Genomic DNA, 22,013 nt, shown 5'->3' on the forward strand with positions numbered 1-22,013 from the left:
AATAAGTCGACTTAAAATCAACATGTAGCAATTTAATCGCTTTACGTGCAAAAATTGAGATAAATCACCCAATTTCATAATTAAATGCTAAATAAAAAAACTTAATTTCAACCAAAATCATTTCACTCAATGACTGAAGTCCAAGTCTAATCATTTGTCCAAAACACTTGCGTCAAGTCAAGACATTTTAACAGAGCAACTTAAGTACACCTAAATCTATACAATATTGACAATAATGTTTTTGCATCCCTTTATTACAACCTTTTACGGCGCTCATTCGCGGGATTATTGGTATTTAGACAAAGCACATGTGGCAGAAAGGCTGAAATAAAAAAGAATTTTTGGTGGCTATTGCGACTCCATTTTTGGTCTTTTTCCCGCAGGCTCGACGTTGGAATTTTCTAGAAATAAAGCGTTGAAAAAGTTTTGGTGTTTGTTCCTTATTGATAATGAAATTTAGTTTTTGATGGTTGTGTTGCAAAAATTGGCCGGCTAAGAAATTAGTTTACTGATTCAGTAGCTTGGCATTTATTTTATAATAATAATGAATTTATGAGAACCTGACTTGCTATAAAAACAATTGACTTGGATCCAAGTTAAAATTAATATTGACTTGGTGTGAATACCAAAGTCCATACAGAAGTAGGTAAAATTTTCGACGTTAGGATATCCCTTCAACATCATGAGATATTCGAACGGTTCACAAAAAGTTACCTACTTTTGTATGGGCTTTGATATTCTTATTGCGTTTAACTAAACCTCTAACTATTATGCTTCAACATTCAGACTTGATTTTGAGTCCTAATGAAAAAACCTTGACATGGACTTGTGTACAATTTATTTCTCTTTGGTAAAAAATGAATCGTTCAAGCAAAAAATCTCGAAATCAATCGAAAAGATTTGGATTTCTTTTGCATAAAAATTTGCAAGTCAGTAATATCGTCTAATAAACGGTTGTTTTACATTTTATCCTATTTGAGGATTGCATGTCGAACTTGCAAATTGATTTTCGTTTTTTTTTCTTAAGCAAACCCCTTTGTTAAAGTGTTCGTTGTTTCAGATTAAAATGAAAAATTTACCGAACATTGCAAGTTTTAATTTTTTGATCAGGTTTAGCAATCGATTATGTGAATGTACGGTAACAGTGTAAATCTTAAAGCCAAAGATCAGATTCCTTCAGGTCATTATGAAAATACCTTAACATAGACTTGTGTATAGCAAAAAAGCCTAGAACAGCGGTTCTCAACCAGTGGGCCATGGCTCACTGGTGGGCCATAAGAACATTTAAGGTGAGCCACGGACCAATTTAAAAAATCTAGATTTTTTGAAGAATTTAGTTTCATTTGTGTCACTATTTCTATTTTTTACAGGAATGATGGGGGAGAGGAATTGAGTAGGAATGTAAATGAAAAATAAAAAAAAGGTTGATAACCACTGGCCTAAAAGATATCTTTTCAACAAGTGCAGTGTCAATCGTGCAAGCAAAGACCAGTGAGATTTAGTGAAGGTACCTTTCTCGTGTTTCTTGGCCTCGATTTTCTTGAGGTTCTTCCGGGGTTGGTAGGGCAGGTCGTGCTTCTCAGCAACGTAACGACGCTGCCATTCAAGCTGAGGAAAGTTATCTGGGAGAAAAATAAAATTGTCACATTTTCTCTTCGCGAAACAACAACAGTTCCAGACCGATCATGACTAAGGATGTCCAATAATATCGGACGAAGCCGGTACTCGTCTTTTACATATATTAAATTTAACTGTGCAAAAATTCCACGTGGCATATATTAATTTAATCGGATAATTTTTAAGCGAAAAAAGTCTAATTTATTTTACTAAATCAATCAATATTTAATCAAAGAGTGTCAACTTACATTCCTGGAGTGCATTTCTTGCTGCTTCGCGTTCGGCTTTTTGGATACTAACAAATAATAACAACATTCATTAATATAGGTTAATATTAGGAAACCACCTAGTTTGAATTAAAACGACACCTTTGAAAAAAAATATGTGAGCAACAAAATGAAAAACTGAAAAACGCCAACCTTATAAAAATACGACCTAAAGACAATAAACATTAAACAACTTTAAGAAAATGTTTGGGCTGCACATTTGCAACAGTATTGACATACATATCCGCAACTTTAACACGACATTATAGCAATGACGCTTTTAAAAGGCAAGATTGGGTTACAAAAAATGTGAAAATAGCAATTTGGACACACATAGAGCAACTGACACCACAGGGTCTATCGTGAAGTAATTCGAGAATTTAGGAAACCATATAAGCAGTATTTAAAAAAAATGCGTTAGTTGTTCGTAAAACTAGCCCGTAGTGAGGTTCGATCTCACGACCTCTAACAAACCAGGACGGTCACTCTATCAAATAACCTAGATAAGCTTTATAATAAATTTTGTTTGCTTTATAATTAATTTGACTATTGGCCCAATACCATATTTTGACCCATAAGCCAAAAATCCCAATGAAATTTAGCCTTTTAAACAATGTAGGGCAACTAAAAAGATAATTACCTTTCACCGGAGCCTTTACCAATCGCCTTGTCGCGGAAAAACACAGATACCAGATACTTTCGGGCGTGGGACGGACCTGGGAGGAAAAAAAATCTTGTGTTCTTGCCACATTTATAATTTTTTCAATAGCCTTTAATACAAATAAAATCGTGAAGATATTTTTTAAACAATCTAATCAACTGCGATGATTAAAAGTGAAACGTTTTGGGCAAATTGTAAAAAATGCCGTGCATGCCGCTATGATTATACTATCTTCTTACGACCCACTTTACAATGGTCGAAAGATATTTTAATTAATACTGTATTCAGGCATATATAACATCAAATTTATGCTGATAGTAAATCTATTAACTTTCCAAAGCGTTTTTTTTACAAAAGAGGACCATTGTTTACACATTATATATTTTTTAAATACTTCTTTCTACAAAAATTTTTTGTACGCATATAGGATTTAAAAAGTGTCATACTAACAAAAAAATAGTCAGATTCACAAAATGTTCAAAGACAAAAAAATTAATACATAAAGAAGCAAGTTACCTGCTTGTTTTGAGATCTCGTAGGTGGGTAACTGGGGCTCTTTACCCTCTTGTCTCAGTGTGAGGCAACATTGCTGCAAGCAAGACTTGGGGTCGTTCCATTCCTGGCTCAGAATGAATTCCTGAGGAAAAAGGAAAAATGCGTTTTCTACTTTAATCAAGATTTTCTTTCGAATAACAGCATCTGCCTGAATCCGAATGTTTCACCATTCTAACGATTCTGGTTGCACATCAATAATGAATATTACACGATGTACAGAACTTGGTTTGGATGTTAAATGTTAAATATATTTCGCTACTAAACGCTTCATCAGTATCTTAATCCCAACGTATTATTCGATTTGCCAAGTTCTTTACTTAGTTTCATCATTTCTACTTGATGGAACAAGTTACGGCGCAGAATTAGAAAAATGAATTTTTACATTTCGAGACGGTTCACATTAGATAAGTTATTTACGTTGTAGTTTGTTACAAGGGGGAATATGCGTCAAATAACTGGCAAATTACCATTTTAGGTTGGGGCATACTGACACATATTTATTTATATTGAATATTCTAAATGGCTTGGTAAAACAAAGGAAAGGTCCACAAATGCTTGACTAGCAATTGAAATGGCAATAAATAACTAAATTATCAAACTAACAGATTTGCCAGTTCCATAATTTTAAAAAATACAGCGATTGTCTCCTAAAATCCAGGTTAAAAACAATTCTTACTGTTACAAATCAGTTGCAAATGCAAAATCAGGAGATAAAGGTAATCAAAAAATGAGTAGAATCGGACAAAAAAGTTGGTCCGCTTTATATTATTTATTTTCATTTTTTTTTAATCTTACCTTTAATCTTGGAAAAAAGCAAACTTGCATGAACCCCTCCACGTATTTCAGCCCTTTGTCGACGTACAATGACGCAACAAAGGCTTCAAGCAAGTCGGCGAGATTCTTCTCTTTCCATTCGGGGACTTTCCCGCCTAAGCGAAGAAAGTGTCCGTATAAGTTATCAAGAGTCAGATTTTGTAGCTAAATTTAAATTTGAGATATATAATTATCGAAAACGAGCGAAATGTTAATTGTTTTATTTCTTTTCCATTTTCTGGATAGCTTTTGCCCTTAATAATTCTCAATCAAACTTCGTATTTACAAAAAACAACTTTTTCCAACATAGTTGGGTATAATTTTACATTTACTTTCATAAACATATTTCTTGAATATAATTTTCATAAATATTTAATTAAGAGTTCATTTCTAGTTACAGGTTAGAGCAAAATGCCGGTTCTAATTTAATTTAATAATTTTAATGTGATTCAGTTTTAGTTTCTCCAAAAAGCTGCTTTGTTTAATTCCGTTTTTTGTTTTCAAAGTTTTTAGAATGTACTGGCGAATCGCACATCGCGAAACGACGTTTGCCAAACATTCTTAGAAAAAAAATCTTGATTTAAATCGACAAAACATTCAACTTGACATGACTAAACTTGAATTCTAGTTCTAAGTGATTTAATTTCAACTTTTGTCAATTTGGTCAATCCAATTAAAATTAACGTTGTAATTCAAATCTATTTTGCAAATAGACATGTAAAGGTTTGCGTTAATTTAATTTCAATTAGACGATCGTAAGCAACTTGCTCTTGCTAAACCAGCCAAAAAAAACTGTGTGGATTTGTAATCAGACTCAGACAATACCCGTTGTAGAAGTTCAACATATCACAATTTTAAGGGGGGTGGCATAATTTCAAGGGTGTGTCTCTAAAATGACTACAGTCGAAATTGACGACGACTAACCTGGACTCTCGCTGTCCAGATTGCAGATGACGTAATGGGGCATCCCCAGTTCAGTAGCCACCATAGACTGAGTTCGTCCGTTCACAACAGTCGCTCTCAGCAGGGTTAGGTGACCTGGAGGATTAAGAAGCGTTGTATTTATATTACAACTATATGACAATAATGGTTTAATATTTTGAGTGCAATAAGTCAAGTTAATCAGCAAAGTTTAGGTTTGGTTCAAGAAAAAATGTACAAATTTAAGGAACTTTTTGAGTTTTGACTGAGAAAGCGGTATGTTTATATTGCAACTGTATGACAATAAAGGTTTATAGGTTTAAATGGATAAGATATGGGACGTCAGAACGGTGTTCTTAATATCTTAAGTGACCTGGAAGGATTGAGGGAGGTTATAGCTTTATTACAACTATATGACAATAGAGGTTCAATATATTAAGTGCACTTTAAACAAGGTTGGAGTATGTTAAATTTAAAGTGACATATGCTAAATTTTCCTTCAATTAAATTCCTAAATATACAAACCTACCTTCGTGATGAGTTGGGTAGAGCCGGAATAGGTAAGTAGAAGCGACCAAGTTGCAAATCGAGTCTCCGAGGAACTCCAGACGTTGGTTGTGGCCCCTGGACAACAACGTAATGTGGCGGGTAAGACTTGGTCATTCGGTCTGTACTCACGCTACTCTCCATTGACTATTTCGCATAGCAAAATACACCAACCGATATGGAGAATAATGACATATTGAAGTAAAAAAACGAACCCATTAACTGTAAGTCATGGGTCTGCTCAAATTTTAATTTAACTTTTATCGACTAGTTATTGCTAGCCGTTTAACATGGCAATAATATAAATGCAAAAAGCAACTCAAAGCCAAAAATACGAGACAAACTACATTCTAAAAAGCACGAGTACTTCACTTGGTCAATGTGGTCAATAAAAGATGGATAGTTCTTCAATTGGTCAAAATAAGTTCAAAAAAGTCGCATCACTCGATTATAATTCAATACAAAAGTCGAGCTCCTCACTTGGTGAGTATGTTCTCGTGCACATTCCTCCAGGTGAAAGCTTTAGCGAGGATGCGGATGTGGTTGAAGGTGACTCCGATCTTATCTTCAAACTCTGTCAGCTTCTGGAGGATCGGGACATCCCGGATGCAACGACGATCACTCACTGGCTCCTCCTCCTAAAGAGGAAGTAGGAGAAAGGCGATAACTGACAATAGAGCGGAAAAGGCAAAAAAAGGTAGTTTTTATGATATGACGATAAAATCTTCGAAACGTATTAATGCTTTTTATTACTAAGAACCATCCTAACAATATGGAAATAGGAGAAAAGTGAGAAGTGACAACAGAGGGGGAAACGCAAAAAAGGTAGTTTTTATAGTAAGCTGTAAATTGTTGAATGACTGCAAGCAATCTATATGGCACAAATTTCTGTTTTTTTGACAAAAATTTAATTTTAATTCTCATTTAATTTCGCTCCTGAGAAAACCAGAGAAAAGTGAGAACTGACAACAGAGACACGGGAAACTTTGCTATCATGGCTTGTATTGTACTTTCATAATTGCAAGGAAAACATCTGTTCTAACCAGGGTTTTTGTAAGGTTTGGTTCGGGTGACCGCTAAATAGTTTTAAGAGATCGCAAGTGTTTCATTTAAATACCAAAAAGTTGCAAGTCCAAAATTTGGGAAACCGCTGGAGAAATTTGGGGGACCGTTTCGGTCCCCAAATCATCTTAAAAAAACACTGGTTCTAACATCATTTTAATAATCTGTTTTTGAAGTTTTCTCCCACCTAAAATGGGAACACTGTTTCTGTCGTTTATATTGCAAAGAAAACGTATGTTTTAATATCATTTAAATTAGCAGTTTTTATTTCCTCCCAACCTGCAAAGGGTGAAGGGGCAAGTGTTTCCAGACCCCCTGCAACTTGGGGGTTTCCCAGAGGAATTTCCCGAAGAGGTCTTGCGCAATTTCGAGTCCCGCTTCCATGTAAATAGCACCTTGAAACAACACACACTTTAGGCAAGAAATTTATTGATAGCACGTCAATAAATTAACTTTAAACGCAACTAATATGCCTACAGTGCAACAAAAAATTAGAAATTACAGTTTACACATGGTTGGTTCTCGACTCGCTCCTCTCTGAGCCTGCATAGCTCAATTGGTAGAGCGACGGTCCCGGCTTGACCGGAGGTCGTGAGTTCGAACCTCACTGCAGGCTAGTTGTTTTTCTAGCCTGCTCTGCTTGCATCATTGATGGACAGATTCGTGAGTTTGCTGCAATGGCTTTCAGTGTACAAATTACAGTTTAGTTTGTTTACTGCTGTTTTTTAAGTGTTTATTCTTATTCCAGAAACTATCAACCAAGCTGATATCCTCGGTCAGGCATATCAACAATCAAAATAAAATTTTATTTTACAGTTGATTAGAGTGCGAAAAACTATAAAGTGACAACAACGAGCCTTCTTACCCATCAACGCTTCGAAGCAGTTTGCCATTGCGTGTCTTAGATCTGCTTTCCTGCACAGATCAGGTCCGTGAGCGTACAACATGTACTCGTCCAACCGCAAACGCTGAAGTAAAACACAACTAATGAAGGTGATGTCAGGATTGTTTTTTTTTATTTGTTTTAAATAGAATATTGGCGGTAAAGCTAAAAAACTTAATTGTAACTAAACATACAAAACGAATATCACGAAAATCTTCCAGTGGACATTAGTAAGACAAGGTTCCATTTTAAGACACACATATATTTTAAATAATGATCATAAAAGCGTTTTTTTAAGAAAAAGATTTTAGAAAAAAAATCCGTACCTTACTTGCCTATAGTGAGGCTTGGTATTTAAACTTAGATTTTGACCAAAATCATAGCCAAGGTAATAAATACCAAAATTACGGCAAGTTTTACTTAAAAAATAACCAAAAAGCCCCTCAAAAAGCAATTTTAAGCCCTTACTTCAGCCAGGTGTTGGTTGCTCATGAAAATAAGATTTTGCCAACCACCAAGGTAAAAAAAAACACAATTACAGCAGATTTTTTCTCCAAAACGCACAAAAAAGCACGAAAAATAAAAAATTTCAAGCCTTACCTCTGCCAGTGTTGCCAGGTGTTGGTTATTCACGAGTACGGTACGAAATGTGGTGAGCGCTCCTTCGGAAAGGTCTGGGAACATCAGGAAAAGGTGTACGCTAGTGTAATACCCCACCACAGCGTCGCCCAGGAACTCCAGGCGCTCGTTGTGCTCGATTGGGGAAAGTACCGGGCGCTGCTGGCCCAAACGAGCCATGATTCGGATCAGAGTGGTGATTCCCCGTTTACGAGTGTACCTGGGGAAAATAAATGTGTAAGTTTCTTGTTTTTGGTCAAAAATAGTTTCGATATAAAATCCATGTTCCCAATGTTTTTTTCGTTTTGTTTATTTTGGTACATTTTTTTATTTGGTGATTTCGAGTGTATACCTTGGAAAATAATAAAAAGTATGTTTTGTTTTGAAGTTTTCTTATTTTGGGTTAAAAATGGGTTTGCTAGAAAATCAATTGTGTTGGCTTAAATTCTACAGTTTTTTTTTATTATTTTAGTTTTGTTTAAAATTTGGTTATTTTTTTTATTATTTTTATTAGGCAGTTTTGTAAGGTATTAAACATGATTATTCGTTATAAACATACAAACCTATCATGTCGACCAATATGTGAAAAAAATTTACTCTAATGAACTAAAATTTTCAACGATATCTCTTCTTCGATGTTTTTAGACTCAAGTTCTTGTTGGACCGTAAACAGCAAGTTCTTAGGCTTACTTGTTTTCTGACGTCAGGTTAATGACGTAAAATTGTGACGTCATGGCTCAATTTTCTGCCTTTGTGCATTTAGATTTGAGGGGTAAATGTACACAACGAAAAAAGGTTAGGAAACACTGGCCTACAGTTCACACCGGTGCCGGATTAACCATTGAGCTACTATTGATTTAGGCCTGGATAAATTCGTGCCTAAAGTTTTTTAAGGTTAAATTTTTGAAGCTTATAGTGACACAGATCCCGTACCAGTACAGTACAGTTTTTGTTTCAAAAGAAATGACTGAGACAAGCCAATACGGTCCTTGTGTGTAAGGAGATAAATAAATCGTTTTAAAATTAGGTCTTTTGGCCTTGGGCTCTTAATCCAGGTCCACACATTCTATTCAATAAGCGCTACTCACTTGTAATGAATGGAGCTGTCCCCGTACTTGGGAAGTCTCAGTCCACAGTTTGAGAGCGCGTTTCTCACGTGATCCGGGTTAAGACCGAAGTTCATCTGGCAACTTGGGTGGTTCATCGCGTGCTGCACTCAAACACACATTGCGACGTCACAGTAGGGTTAGATTCCCTGCGAATACCGCTCTATGGCGAGTCTTTTTGTTGGCTATTTTCAATAGGCATTTTTAGAAAGAATATTTAGAGCTCTGTGTATATAGTTTACTGTTAGAGTGAATTTGGCCGCAAATGGACCAAACGTCGCAAATCAATGAACAAAAACGAAAACTAGTTAATTTTGCAAAAAAACAAAACAGATTCCATCTCGGAATAGTAAATATAAGACATTGACGGGCACATTTTTACTTGAATAAAATATTACCATTATTAACGAAAAATGTTGTTAATTACTGGAAAACTGTGGCATAAAAAAGCTGAACAATCTAAGTACGTTTGGCATACTAGTAAGTTCAACGCTTCAGACTATGTTTCTGATGTCAGTGGTTTAGGTCCAACAATATTTAGGCAATCTTACACTGAGTCACTTTCTTTCTTTATATTTACTGTTTGGCCGCAAATGGACCAAACTTCGCAAATCAATCAAAAAAAAACGAAAACTAGTTAATTTTGCAGAAAAAAAATCATATTTCATCTTGGAATAGTAAATACAAGACATTGGCGGACACAATTTTACTTAATTTAAAAATTACCATTACTAAAGGCGGAGAACTTAAGCATGAAATAAGCAAAACAATCTAAGCACGGTTGGCATATTCGTAGGTGCAACGCTTTCAGACTATCTTTCTGATGTTACTGATTTAGAGCTCCAACAATTACATAATCTTACACTGAGCCACTTTCGCTCTTTGAATTGGTACCCGATGCTTTTCTCCAAACTTTCAAGGCACAAGTGGTATCTGAGGAAAACGTGAAACACGTAAAAAAATAAAACCACGATCGCAATAGGTTAAAGGGGTAATTAACCTCAAAAAAAGGAAAAATTACGATATGTTTCATTTAGCAAAATAGAAAGAAAAACGTGACGAGATAAATTTGCGTTACGGTAACTTTGTTAGCGGTTTATATTTGTAAGAACATTTCACCTAAGTAAAAAAACACTTTTTTGTACTTGAGTGTATATATTTTAGCTTCCGCTGGTTCATATCTAGTCCAGAAACGTAAAAAATAACCGTAATTAAAAAAACGTCTCGGCAAAACTGGGGTTTTACAAACTGGCTCCACGGCCCCTTGGGGCACTTAGACTAGGTTTAGGGGGGCAGAAAAGGTTTAATTGAAATCTTGGTGTATAATTAAAAAAAATGAATTGTTCTCAAAGAAAATTGTTAAAATTTATTTAGGCTTTGTTTCAGTTTAACATTTGTTGAAACGAAAACTTTAGGTTTCTTGAGGCTAATTGTTTTACGACGTCCAATAATGACGTCATCTATCAAAAATTTCATTTCAAAAAGAATCGTTAGGGGGTCTGCGTCAATAACCGTGTTTAGGAACCCCTGCCGTAAAAGTATAATCTTTTTTTTCTCTTCCGAATCCAATCCACCGTCCTACCTTAGATGGTGTGTTAGAACAGGGAGGAGCATTGCGTGTTGGCAGATGTCGGAGAAGATTCCAGTTCTTCTGAATCCCTTGCTGCTAAGTTCAACCGTCACTTCACGTTGCATGTCCTTGTCCCTGGGGATAAAAAAGTCCGTGATTTAGTAAATGACATAAGTTATACGTTTACAGAAGCTACTGGAACGTTCATAATTATGCAAAATGTGTATTGTGCGATCAAGTCCTTCTGGAGTCGTACTGACCAACGATAACGACAACCATTATATAGTACACTATAATCCTGATTAGGCTGACTGATTCGGCAAGCTTTTCCAAAGGCATTCAATGTACTTGGGTTTGAACTGAAACATACATGTACACAATGTGTTTTCTGTGATCAAGCCCTTCTGGAGTCGTACTGGCCAACGGCACACATCATAGTACACAAGATGCCTTTGGAGAGGCTTGACGAAATCAATCATTCCGGTCAGCATTGTAGTGCAAGCAAGGTTAGGCAACAAGTCTTTGGTGAGGTTTAACGTAAATAAACATTTGAAAGCACAACAACTAAAATAAATAATTTTCATAAAACTGGGTAGTTGTTAGTAATTTGGTAAAATGTTAAAATAAATCTAGCTGTTCCCAAAGTTGCCAATTTATTCAAACTTTATAAACTTATGCTCTGTAAAATGTACCTTTTTTAATTTTCTATAGTCATTTGTAAAATATATTAAATGTAAAACGAAAACTCGCAATTTCAACCAAAGTCATCAAAATCAATGGATTAAATCAAAATCAAGTTATTAGTCAAAAAATATAAAAAAAAATTGATTTTAGCAAAACGACTTAAGTCAAGTCAAACCATTTAAAAACAGTAACTTAACTTTAAAAACAGTAACTTAAGTTTGGCGGCAGGTGCATCAGCGGTTGAGGACCACTGCTAAACGTGCAGAAGCACTTTGTGTCCAAAATAGCGGTTATAGGAATAAAACATAAAAAAAAACATCATGACCGACCTCCTGATCTTCTGTAGCGCCCTCTCGCGTTCCCTCAGCTTCTTCTTCTCATCCGATTTAACGTTGGGCGAGTTGGCCATTAGATGGCGCAGTTTCAGGTAGGCCCTCCAAGTTCGTTGGTAGCTGCAAAAATCAAGACAAAAATAGGGTTTAAAACAGCTAAATGTCTTATCTAAATGTTACTCAATCTACCCCATTTGATTTGGTTGGATCGCCGACAGTAGTAGTTCACATCGTTAAGATCAAGACAAAAATGGCTTTAAAGATCTAACTGCATTATCTATGTGATTTAAACCTGTGGGTTGCGATTTATTGATTCAGAGCAAGATTTGTCTGAAATCTGGCAAAATTTTAGGAGAAATAAGAAAAAAGTTTTGTTAACTTATAAAACGTTCAGCGAATAGAATTGGTTCGCCGAAGCTTGGCTGTAATATTACCGCTTAGTATTTGTGTCGCAGCAAAAAAGGTTGGGAAACATCTTTAAGCCAATGCTGGCAATTGGCATCGTCGGTTTTGTTAAAAAAAAACACTTTACAAAGTAAAAGGGCAACAAGAACTGCGACAATTCCATGAAACAACAAAACTGGAACAAAAAATGTTTAGTTTAAAAAAATGTACCCTTTAAATGACATTTTGTTTTTTCTCCCAAGTTTTATTCTAAAACTGAAAATTCAACCAACACTTAAAAAGTAGTAATCTAAAATTCACTTGGCAGCTTTTTACTTCTATTGTATTGTACAGTTGGAAGCGATACACCACTAAATAAACATTAAGGGCATATTGGACATGACGAAAAAATACATTACAAATTACTCGCAAATTATTCAATATTCATATATATAGATTCAGTAAAAAAAGTTCCCGCTTGCTTGGTCTTGGGCTGTTGCTTTTATTGTTCGCTCATAATTTTTTTTCTGTTGGACTGCAAACCAGATAAGTGGAGAGATAAATAGCCCTTGTTGGCCTCAATAAGAAGCAACAGATTGGATCCGACAACAAATAAATCATGTAAAGTGTAAAACTCACGTTGGGTCTCCTGCATAGCTGAGATTGGCTGGCCTTATTCCAAAGTGGACGATCATAGGAAAGCGGTCGTCTACTGGATGGTTGGCGTTGGACTGTGATTCAACTGGGGTCCGGTCGTACCTGGGGAGAAATGAAGGGGGCTTGGAATAATATGAGGGAATATGGGTCAAAACGAGGTACCCATGTCAATATATGGAGAGCTGGGTGAATATAGGTAACCATATCAGTATGTGAAGACTTAAGGTTTTTTGGGTATTATGAAGAAATGGGTCAAAATTAGGGGTATTTCGCTTAAAATGAGGGGTCAAAAAGAAGGTTTGGGTCAAAAAGAAGGACCCGTGTCAGAGAAAAAGACCTGGCCCCAAATTAGGGGATTTAGTTAAATATAAGGCTACTTGGGTAAACGTTTAGGGTTTTTTAATTTTTCGAAGTTCGATCAATAAAAGGGGGTATGGGTCGAAACTAGGGGCGTTGGTTAAATATATGGGTAGTTGGGTCAAGTTTTTTTTATTGGACGGTTTTGGGTCAATATTAGCGAGCCAGGGTAAAAATGTTGCAATTTTGATAGTAATTAGATATTTTTTATTTAAATTATCACAACATTAAGGCTATACTTTACTTTGCAACAAATTAGCGCTATAAAAATAAATCGTAAAATTTTGTTGAAATATACCTTTCAAAACATAAATTTAATTGTTTCAGGTCATGAACTACTTGGTAAGTAATACGAAGACTTTAGGCTTCGTAAATTCCAAAAGTAATCAGTAATGCTTAACATTTTGAGACTAAAAAGGTGTGTACTTGGCACTGCGAGGTAACATTAAAACTGACCTGTCAAGTTGATCAACTCGAAGCGAACTCGGCTTTTTTCCAGGATGAGTCACGATCATTCCTCGAACCTAAAAGACATCTACACCATTGGTCACCTCAACTTAAATTATGACTAAAGAAAAAATATTTAAAATTTAAATTTCAGAAGGTTTTTTGTAAAAAAATACATAATCTTGACTTAACTTCATTTTATTTAGGTTTTTCTAATGACTTGATTGGAAGGCAAAATTACTAGTTTACAGCCTTTTTACAACCAAAAAGCTTAGCTATTAAACTAAACCACGGGGTTAATCTTTATTTCTTATCTCTTTCTTGATTGTTTGTTCATATAAATCCATATTTGTTTTGAACGAATAAATAAAAACAGTAATTAAGTGTTGACCTTATCAGTGAAGTTGAGCCAGTCGAAAAGCTCGGTAATAAGAAAATATTTGGCAAAAAATGCTCAAGTTTTGAATAACATGCTGATGTATCTCGCCCAAATAAGTTTAAATTTTTGCTGACCTTATCAGTAAAGTTGAGCCATTCTTTGTGTGACATTCCCATCAAGTGATCGAGATCCTTTTCGTCAACTAGTGGCTTGTCACTTTCCATCAAGTATTCCAGCACTTTGCACAACGACAGGAACTCCTTGCCGTTATCCGGTAGTGATCTGCGGGGTTAAGATTTTGTTAAAAATCTGGTTTCATGTTATTTCGAGATTTTTTTAAAGTTAGGTCGATTCGCTAAAATAAATAGTTGAGTTAACAAGGAAAAACAAAAAATTGAATTCTGTGGTCAGTGCTTACTATGAGGCAGGGGTTCTTAAACTTTTTTTACCACTTACACCTAATTTTTTTTTTGGCTCATCGTGGACCACGGTAGGCAAGAAATTAAAAAATGACGTCACAATACAAATAGACTTTAGAAATCTGCAGTTTTTGGTCCACGAAATGTGAAAGTAAAACAGAGTCTGAAGTGCAAAAACGTTTTATTTATAATTACACTCTTTTATTTTACGGCCCTCAGGAGGTCCATGGACCTCGGTTCAAGAACCCCTGCAATAAAGTGTTCTTAAACTGTCGTACGTGAGCCATGTTTAGGGGGTCTATGAATGCCTAGTAAAATATTACTGCGTTATTTGAAAAATTGGATAAATTGTTATATTAATTAAAAAACGCTTTGGCGCCTTGTCATATGCACATACTAATTTTAGACAGCATTGTTGTCAGTGAGCTAAATGAGAATCCTTACCTTACTGTAGAATTTCGCCAAGTAAGGTGTTGCATTCTACCTTTTATCTTTTTTTTATTTTATCTTTAAAAAAAAAAACAGTTTATATAAGTTACTGTTGAAAAATTTTAACCTGACGAATCTTGGGTAGAATCGAAATTTGCGGAAGTTTTGTTCGGAGGTCTCATCCGATGCGTATTCCCTCTCGGCCCAATCGTACAACTCGAGAATCTCCCTGGAAAGTTAAAAAACGTGAAAATGTGGTAAACAGAATAATATTTAAAAAAATAAACACAAAAACAATAAAATTGAAATTCGTTTAAAGTTCGATGTCACAAGTTTTTCAAAAATGCAAACGAATCTAAAAATTGGATTGCCGAAAAAAACGGAAAACAAAATTGCCTTTGAAAAGACATTAAAACCATAAAAAAAAAAAAAAAAAAAGATTTTGTTTTTTTGTCAACGACAATAAACAAAAAATAAATAAACAAATCAGAAAAATATGAATAAGTATATTTTTCCCGCAAGAAAACAACAAAAAACATGACTGCATCAAAAACGACTAAATTATAACAAATTTAATCAGAAGCAAAAGAGTTAAGTCGGCAAAATATAAAAACACAAAAATTGTAAAAAAATTGTTACAAATAACGATTGAGGCCGTTTATTTTGTTCGACTAACCTGAAGAGGTAATCGTGGAAGAGATCCATTCCCCTCATGCAGAAGTTTTCTGGGGGTGTTTCGGGAATCAGGTAAATTGTGTAACGGATGTGGAAGCGAATTATGTCACAGAAAGGAACCTGGAAAATACGACAAAATCATACTGGCGACCGTTTAATATCTTTGGAAATATTTATTCGTCCAAAGTCTGCTTACGTGATCGAGTTTCTCGTGTGAGAAGATTGAGAATCCCTCAAAGAAGAAATCGTGGCCTCCGTGTTCAATTGTGGTCGGACTCGAGATCATGAAGTTGGTGGGGGGGCCGACCGCCACTCTGTAGTGGTAAAACTGACCTGCAGGGTTTGAAAAAATACAGAGGTGTATATGGCATTATGGCCACTATAAGTGTTGTGATAACCTAAGTCAATAAATTTAATTAAGTGCCACCTAGTTTTGTCTTCATGGGGTGACAAGGGGGCGGTCGGACTTCCCCGGGGTAAATGTTGTGACGTATTCCCTTGACGCGCGCACTTTCTCTGCATCTGCAAAGTGGACCGTCGTTGGCCTGACCAGGTTCATTGTACCTGGAAAAAAGTAAAAGTTAACCGGGTATTTTTAAAACTAGTATGCCTGGTTTGTTCAGGGTTGCCGCACAAAATTTATGAAAAAACTCAAATAAAGGTTAATTAGCTTTTTATAGACCTAAGATTGTATCATTCGACTTTTTTTCACAATACAGTATATATATAAAAACAAAACAGTATAAATGTCATGGTCACCAAAAAATAACTCGAAAACCTCTATAACTCTTTGAAAAGTGTTTTACGTAGTAGGCTTAAAAATATGAAGAAGCACAGCAGGCACCCATTTCAAAAAGCACGGCACCTTTCTTAAACATTTTTAAGTGCCACGTATCATATGTATATTAAGTGCCATGTGTTATGTGTATTGTTTTTATGGCATTTTTCTTAAAGCCTAAATTTAACAAAAAAATGTTTCATAGATAAGCTGATTTTAAGCGACAATGTGTGCATACATAGAGCTCAAAAACAAAAACATCAAAAGAAGTGATGTTACTTAAAACAAAAACAAAAATATTAAAAAAAAAATCTTGCACAAAATATTAAAAACTACTCATAGTAGTTATAAAGCTTTAACAAACCATAGTTCGTCGTGGAGTCGGTCCGGGTGAGCTTTCAACTTCCTGATGGAGGAGATGAGTTCTCCTGCTTGATCCCCAACCTCCAACTCCCCATCCTCTAAAGAATCCTCATCGTCAAAGATTCCTTGAAGAGCCTTCTTCAATTTGCCCAAACAGAAACTAAAAAAAATAAAAAGGTTGATTTTGAATAAAACTGAAAAAAGAATATTTCATAGAATTTAAGAAGCAAATGCCAAACCTTGTTTTTTAATTTTTGTCAAAGCAAAAACTAAAAAAAGTTATTTTATTTTTAATGGTTTACTTTAAATTTAACTGAACAGACAAACTTTATTAGATGTCAATAAACAAAATAGCCAAACTTCTGATTTCTACATTTTTTTAATTTGTCAAAGCAAGTAAGTTTAAAAAAAAATAGCAAAAAAAATCTACAAAAAAAATGTTTTTTGGTGTTAAATCTGAATAAAACTTTATGAACAAATTTTCATCAATTTAAAAAAACAAAATGCCAATTTCCTAATCTGCTGGTTTGCATTTGTTTCTTATCGGATCAAAGCAAAACTAACAAAAGGATGGAATTCTAAAACAAGCATTTTTCGTGATTTACTCTAATTAAAAAAGAACAAACAATTATCATAGGTGTCAATGAACAAAATGGCGAACATATGTTTAGGAAACATTTTATAAAAACTTTGCACTTTATCGTTTAAAGGATTATTAAGAAACAGATATTCAAAACACTTACTTTGGAACACTTGGTTGCTTTTTGTTAATATATTCCGACAAAGAAATTCCTTCCTTTTTTGCGCTTTCAGATAACTTAATAATGGTTGACCGTGATTTTGCACGCTGATGTCGTGTCACTAAATCAAGCAGAGATATTAAAGAGAACAATTTTCGAGATTCCAAGCGGTTTAAGGTGTTTTAGGAGAGTGGTCTTCAAACTTATTAGTTTCGCTTTCAAGAAGCTTACTAACACAGAAAAACCGGGACTTAATATATCTCAGCAACCTTAAGCGTTAGAAATGGTTGAGAGCCAAGGACAGTAAACCCCCCAAAATGGACAATTATATGTAAAATTATGGCATCCTTTTGTCGATTTAACACACTATTACGTATATTTTGTTAGCATGCCGCAAGTGAAAAAGGTTGTGGAACACTGATTTTCGGGTATGATTTTATCTAACACAATCAGAGGTTAAACTATTCAAACCTATTTTATGTTTACATTATACTTACAAGCAAAGGTATGGTTCCAATTCTCAACTTTTTTCACAGTGATTTGTGTGCTTTGGTTCTGCAAGAAAAACAACACTTTTTATTGTACTAATCGAAAAACAGCAATCAACTAAACAAGTGTAGTATTCATTATTTTTAATATGTTACCACGTTGATTTCTTCATCCACATCTTTTTGTGTTGCTTCTAAGTGTAAAAAATAGTTCAAATGCAACAACTAGTTGTGATTTATAAAGCTATAACTATGCCCTAATAACAACTAGTGGTGTTTAAGGTTAAATCTATTGCAAGTATATACAATACACAGAAAATGTAAATATATACAATACACAGAAAATTTGAATATATACAAAATGTAAAATAAACAGATTCTTTATCTTACATATTTTATAAAAATATACCACAATATTGCTTTTTAATCCAAATTTTAATTAGCATTTGATGTAAACACATGTTGATAATTGTAAACAAATGTACCTGGCAAAACATTTGTGTTTGGCTTCCAAAGCTTTCTATGGCGATTGACAAGATGCTCTTCAAACCTGATAATCAGTTAGAAATGAGGTTATATATTTTTGAAACTCAATTAAGCCTTTATAAGAACTAGCCAATGATGTGATTTATGGCAATATTTGAATATTACAGCAGCAGAGTGTCAACTTAACGATATTGCAAAACCTTTTTATATCTAGATTTGTAGAAAGGTCTGTATGGGAACATTACTAGCTTGAAATTAAAAATCTGTTAGCTAATGGTACATCCTAATATTGCTTAAATTAGGTGTAAAAATATTGTTGCTTTACTTGAGTGTTTTATTTAAATATTTTTACTAAGTTGGAAGTTAAAATAAGTTGTAAATACTTAGGGTTAAGGTATATTTTATCAATAAATTTTGACAAAAAATACAGATTCATTTAAAAATAGTTTTTTTTTAACTGGAAAGAAAATAAGAAAAAAAAACTTTGTAATACGATCTTGTTAACTTATAAATAAAACAGATCTACCTGTCGTAAATTTCCACAAGCTTCTCAGTCCCTTCAACAGTGTATTCAGAGTTCAAGACCCTAAAAATAACAGTCAATAAAATCTGATTAAACAACCTTGTATTTATCGTCGTAAGCATGGCTGGATAAATGGCCTTCAAAAGGCTGGTTTTGACAAATTATTAAAATGGTGATAAGATCAAATATGGTGGAAATATTTTTTCTCAATTAAGATACCCAGGAAATTTATTCTAAAACCTTGTATATAAGAAGTGGCAATTATTTATGACTGGGGACAATGTTTTTGCAGGTGAGGCAATAAAAAAGAACAAATAAATTTATTATACTAATAAGCTGTATGACATCGTTTTAACAAGCTGGCGATAGTACAAAAAAGTGTGAATGTCTTATGAGCAGGGCTACAGGGTCAGCTAAAAATAACCTGAGTCTGACGCTGGCCCCAAAAATAAACACCATAGAGCCTGTAACAGTGGCAGTGCACTTAAGTCACTGTTTTCAAATGACTTGACTTACGCCTTGTGCGCAAAATGACTTCACTTAAGTCTTTTAGACAAATGACTTGATTAAAAAAAGTTATTTCATAAAGTGTTTTTTTTCAAATCAGATTATTTGTCCTAATTATGCACACAAAACAATTTAATTGCTATATGTTGTGTTTATGGTATATTTTACGAGAGTTTTTGCTCATAGTCGGAAGAGTTTATTAGTTAACGTTTTATTGTATGCCAAGGACTTGACTTGAAGTTGACTTGCTCTAATTATGACTTGGCTCAAGCAACCGATGACTTGGACTGGGACTTGACTTGTTATTTATTCAAAAAGACTTGACTTGGACTTAATTTATTTATGAATGACTTGACTGGAATTTAAGTAATTTCAAAATGACTTGTTTACAATACTGGCCTGTACTAGACCTATTTACATAACCAATATACAGTGGATATTTATAGAGGTATTATAACTGATCCACTCACAAAACATGGTTAAAAAACAATTATATATATGTATATATGTAAGGTATACGTACGTGCAAACAGATTACAAAAATTAATGATAAATGCAAGAACCTTTGGTAGAGATAGCAGGCTGGACCTGGCCGGTGGGCCATAATTTGACAATATCTGTCCCAAATAGTGTTCCAAGGGTACAACATTCCAAGGCACATATTATAAATATTTAGGGCAGGGGTGTTCAAATGATTTCTGCCATGATCCAGCACAGTCAAACCTGACAACGTGATGATCCACCAAATGCGAATAGTAAACATATTAGACACGCTTTAATTTTTATGGTGCTTTATTTATGTAAATGTACCCTACAACATATTGATAACTTTGTAAGATTCAAAAGTGATTTTTTACGTATACCGGCATTTCTTTTTAATTTGTTGCAAGCTTTTATTACATTGCCGAAAATAAACAATGTTAAAAAATATATGTCCAATATTTTTGAATACGTTTTCGGTTAACGGCAACGAAGCGCTTATATAGTTCAAAAGACAGCATCTAAACGAAACAAGTTGGACGCAGTAAGATCATTCGCGCTAAGAACGAAAATTTTTCAAACTTACGTTTTTTTTAGTTAAAATAGTCAAAAAGTATTTGAAATAGACTCGTATCTAGTTTGTCAAAGAGGCGGCGGACCGAATGGATTAGATTGGTGGGATTACATTGGCATCCGGCCCGCAGGCCGTGGGTTGCCAACCTCTGTTTTAGACTTCAGGTCTTACAATAGCATCGAATTAGGGCTTTCTGTCACTAACCGATATCCTCAAACGCTCACAAAGATTAGCATTTAGGAGTCTCGTTCTATCCTTGATATTTTACAAAATTCATCAACACTGACAATAGGTATTCACATAAGACACTGTAGACAGTTTATGTTTTCAAGACTACATTAGAAGATCCGCACACAAAAGGTTGAAAAGATCCGGAACCGGATGGCGATCCGCCATTTGAACATGACCGATTTAGGGCAAGGCAGTGCATGCAAAATAAACAAAAAATGATGTTGAATGGCAGCACCTTTTGTATAGGTTTCCATGCTGTGTGCATTGATTGTAGGAAGCAGTCAGCTTTTTCATTTCCTCTTCAATGTTAATTTGCGGCTCAATTTCATCGGGGTCATTGTCGGACAAGTAATCATGTGGACTAAGAAGAGTCGATGACCTGCGCAAATATTTCTTGTAAAAGGGTTTTTTAACAGAAAGTTTAAATATTATCAATCTAAATGAAATGTTGGTAAAACATAAACTAATATAGCATATTTGTTTATTAATTCAGTCAAATATATGTAAGTTAGTAAGATAGTATTAGCCAGTTTATCTGTCAACAGAAAAACCCAATTTCCAAATTTTAAATAAAAATAATGATATAACTGAATATATATATGTTTGCATAATATTTTACATAGCTGTAAAAAGGCTAGTCAGGAATTCAAACTGATCAGTATTCAACAATTTTAGAAAATACTTTAGGATATTAGGCTAACAAATTGAAACGCAATAACGTGATTCTGTTACCTTTTTCGTTTTTTGCTTTCTCTCGATTCATTAGATTCCCTGTCACCTGGTTTATCTATAAAAAATACATAATATTCTCTGGTTAAGTTGATAAAAAAAAACATTTAAAGCAGTGTATGTTAAACATACCAGAATCATTCCGAGATCTGCTTTCCGACCGTCCTCTAAAAAAACAAAATTATTTATTCCCGGTTAAAACTAGAGATGGGTCGATACAACGGTTTACCAATAGAATTATATAGTCGATATTTTGCTTATACCAATATATCGGTATCAGTAAAGTTGTGACAATATTCCGGCAATTTTTACTTTGAAAATATGATGTAGTTTATCAAAAAAAAAAGGTTTCTTTTTTACCAAAAAAAATTCTGTTTAGCATCATGCCAAGTTTGTTATTTAATATTTGTTTTTAACTAATTCAAATTCGTGGTGATCTTTTAGAAAATTAAAAAATCGGTATCAGGCCTATATCAGCTTGTAAAAGTGATATCGGACGATCTTTAGTTGTAACAACTAGGAAAATGCAAATTGCCCACAATCTTTACAGACTAATACCTATATAAATGTTTAAAATAATACAGACAGGATTTGCTCTTAGCTTACACAAAATGACTAGCTTCAAACCAGAGATTAGCATATTTATAGCGTTTTGTGACAGAAAATGTAAGGGTAGGGTATGGGAGTATGGAAAGGGTGTGGCAATAAAATTTTAATATTTGCACCTTGAAAG

At 34.3% G+C, this 22,013-nt stretch overlaps 1 protein-coding gene across 1 annotated transcript; it reads right to left on the reverse strand.

Annotated features, from left to right (window-relative positions):
* Positions 1 to 289: 289 nt before the first annotated feature.
* Positions 290 to 20,921, reverse strand: LOC146163173 (ribonuclease 3-like). Its single transcript, XM_083382948.1, has 30 exons — positions 20,787 to 20,921; positions 18,763 to 18,822; positions 18,236 to 18,300; positions 17,907 to 17,944; positions 17,760 to 17,817; positions 17,266 to 17,383; positions 16,524 to 16,682; positions 15,809 to 15,945; positions 15,578 to 15,714; positions 15,383 to 15,501; positions 14,834 to 14,935; positions 13,993 to 14,140; positions 13,489 to 13,556; positions 12,658 to 12,777; positions 11,632 to 11,754; positions 10,631 to 10,753; positions 9,912 to 9,981; positions 9,031 to 9,152; positions 7,925 to 8,162; positions 7,307 to 7,409; positions 6,721 to 6,836; positions 5,860 to 6,017; positions 5,363 to 5,457; positions 4,843 to 4,950; positions 3,895 to 4,028; positions 3,061 to 3,181; positions 2,524 to 2,599; positions 1,866 to 1,912; positions 1,512 to 1,622; positions 290 to 401 (listed from the first exon to the last, which is right to left on the reverse strand). The coding sequence occupies exons 1-30, from the start codon at positions 20,843 to 20,845 to the stop codon at positions 349 to 351; spliced, it is 3,186 nt and encodes a 1,061-aa protein (XP_083239074.1). The 5' UTR covers positions 20,846 to 20,921; the 3' UTR covers positions 290 to 348.
* Between the last annotated feature and the right edge of the window lie 1,092 nt (positions 20,922 to 22,013).

Source organism: Ascidiella aspersa, chromosome 2 (assembly GCF_963924565.1).
Source record: "Ascidiella aspersa chromosome 2, kaAscAspe10.2, whole genome shotgun sequence".
Taxonomy (NCBI): Eukaryota; Metazoa; Chordata; class Ascidiacea; order Phlebobranchia; family Ascidiidae; genus Ascidiella; species Ascidiella aspersa.

What these genes read in the sequence shown, in the direction of transcription:
- LOC146163173 (XM_083382948.1), bottom strand. Translation starts at nt 20,845, where the DNA reads ATGAAAAAGCTGACTGCTTCCTACAATCAATGCACACAGCATGGAAAC. An exon ending in TGGATGAAGAAATCAACGTG is followed by an intron (nt 17,818 to 17,906) that starts GTAACATATTAA and finishes TTTTTCTTGCAG; the next exon opens with AACCAAAGCACACAAATCAC. An exon ending in ACCTGGCAACACTGGCAGAG is followed by an intron (nt 7,410 to 7,924) that starts GTAAGGCTTGAA and finishes GTTTTACTTCAG; the next exon opens with CGTTTGCGGTTGGACGAGTA.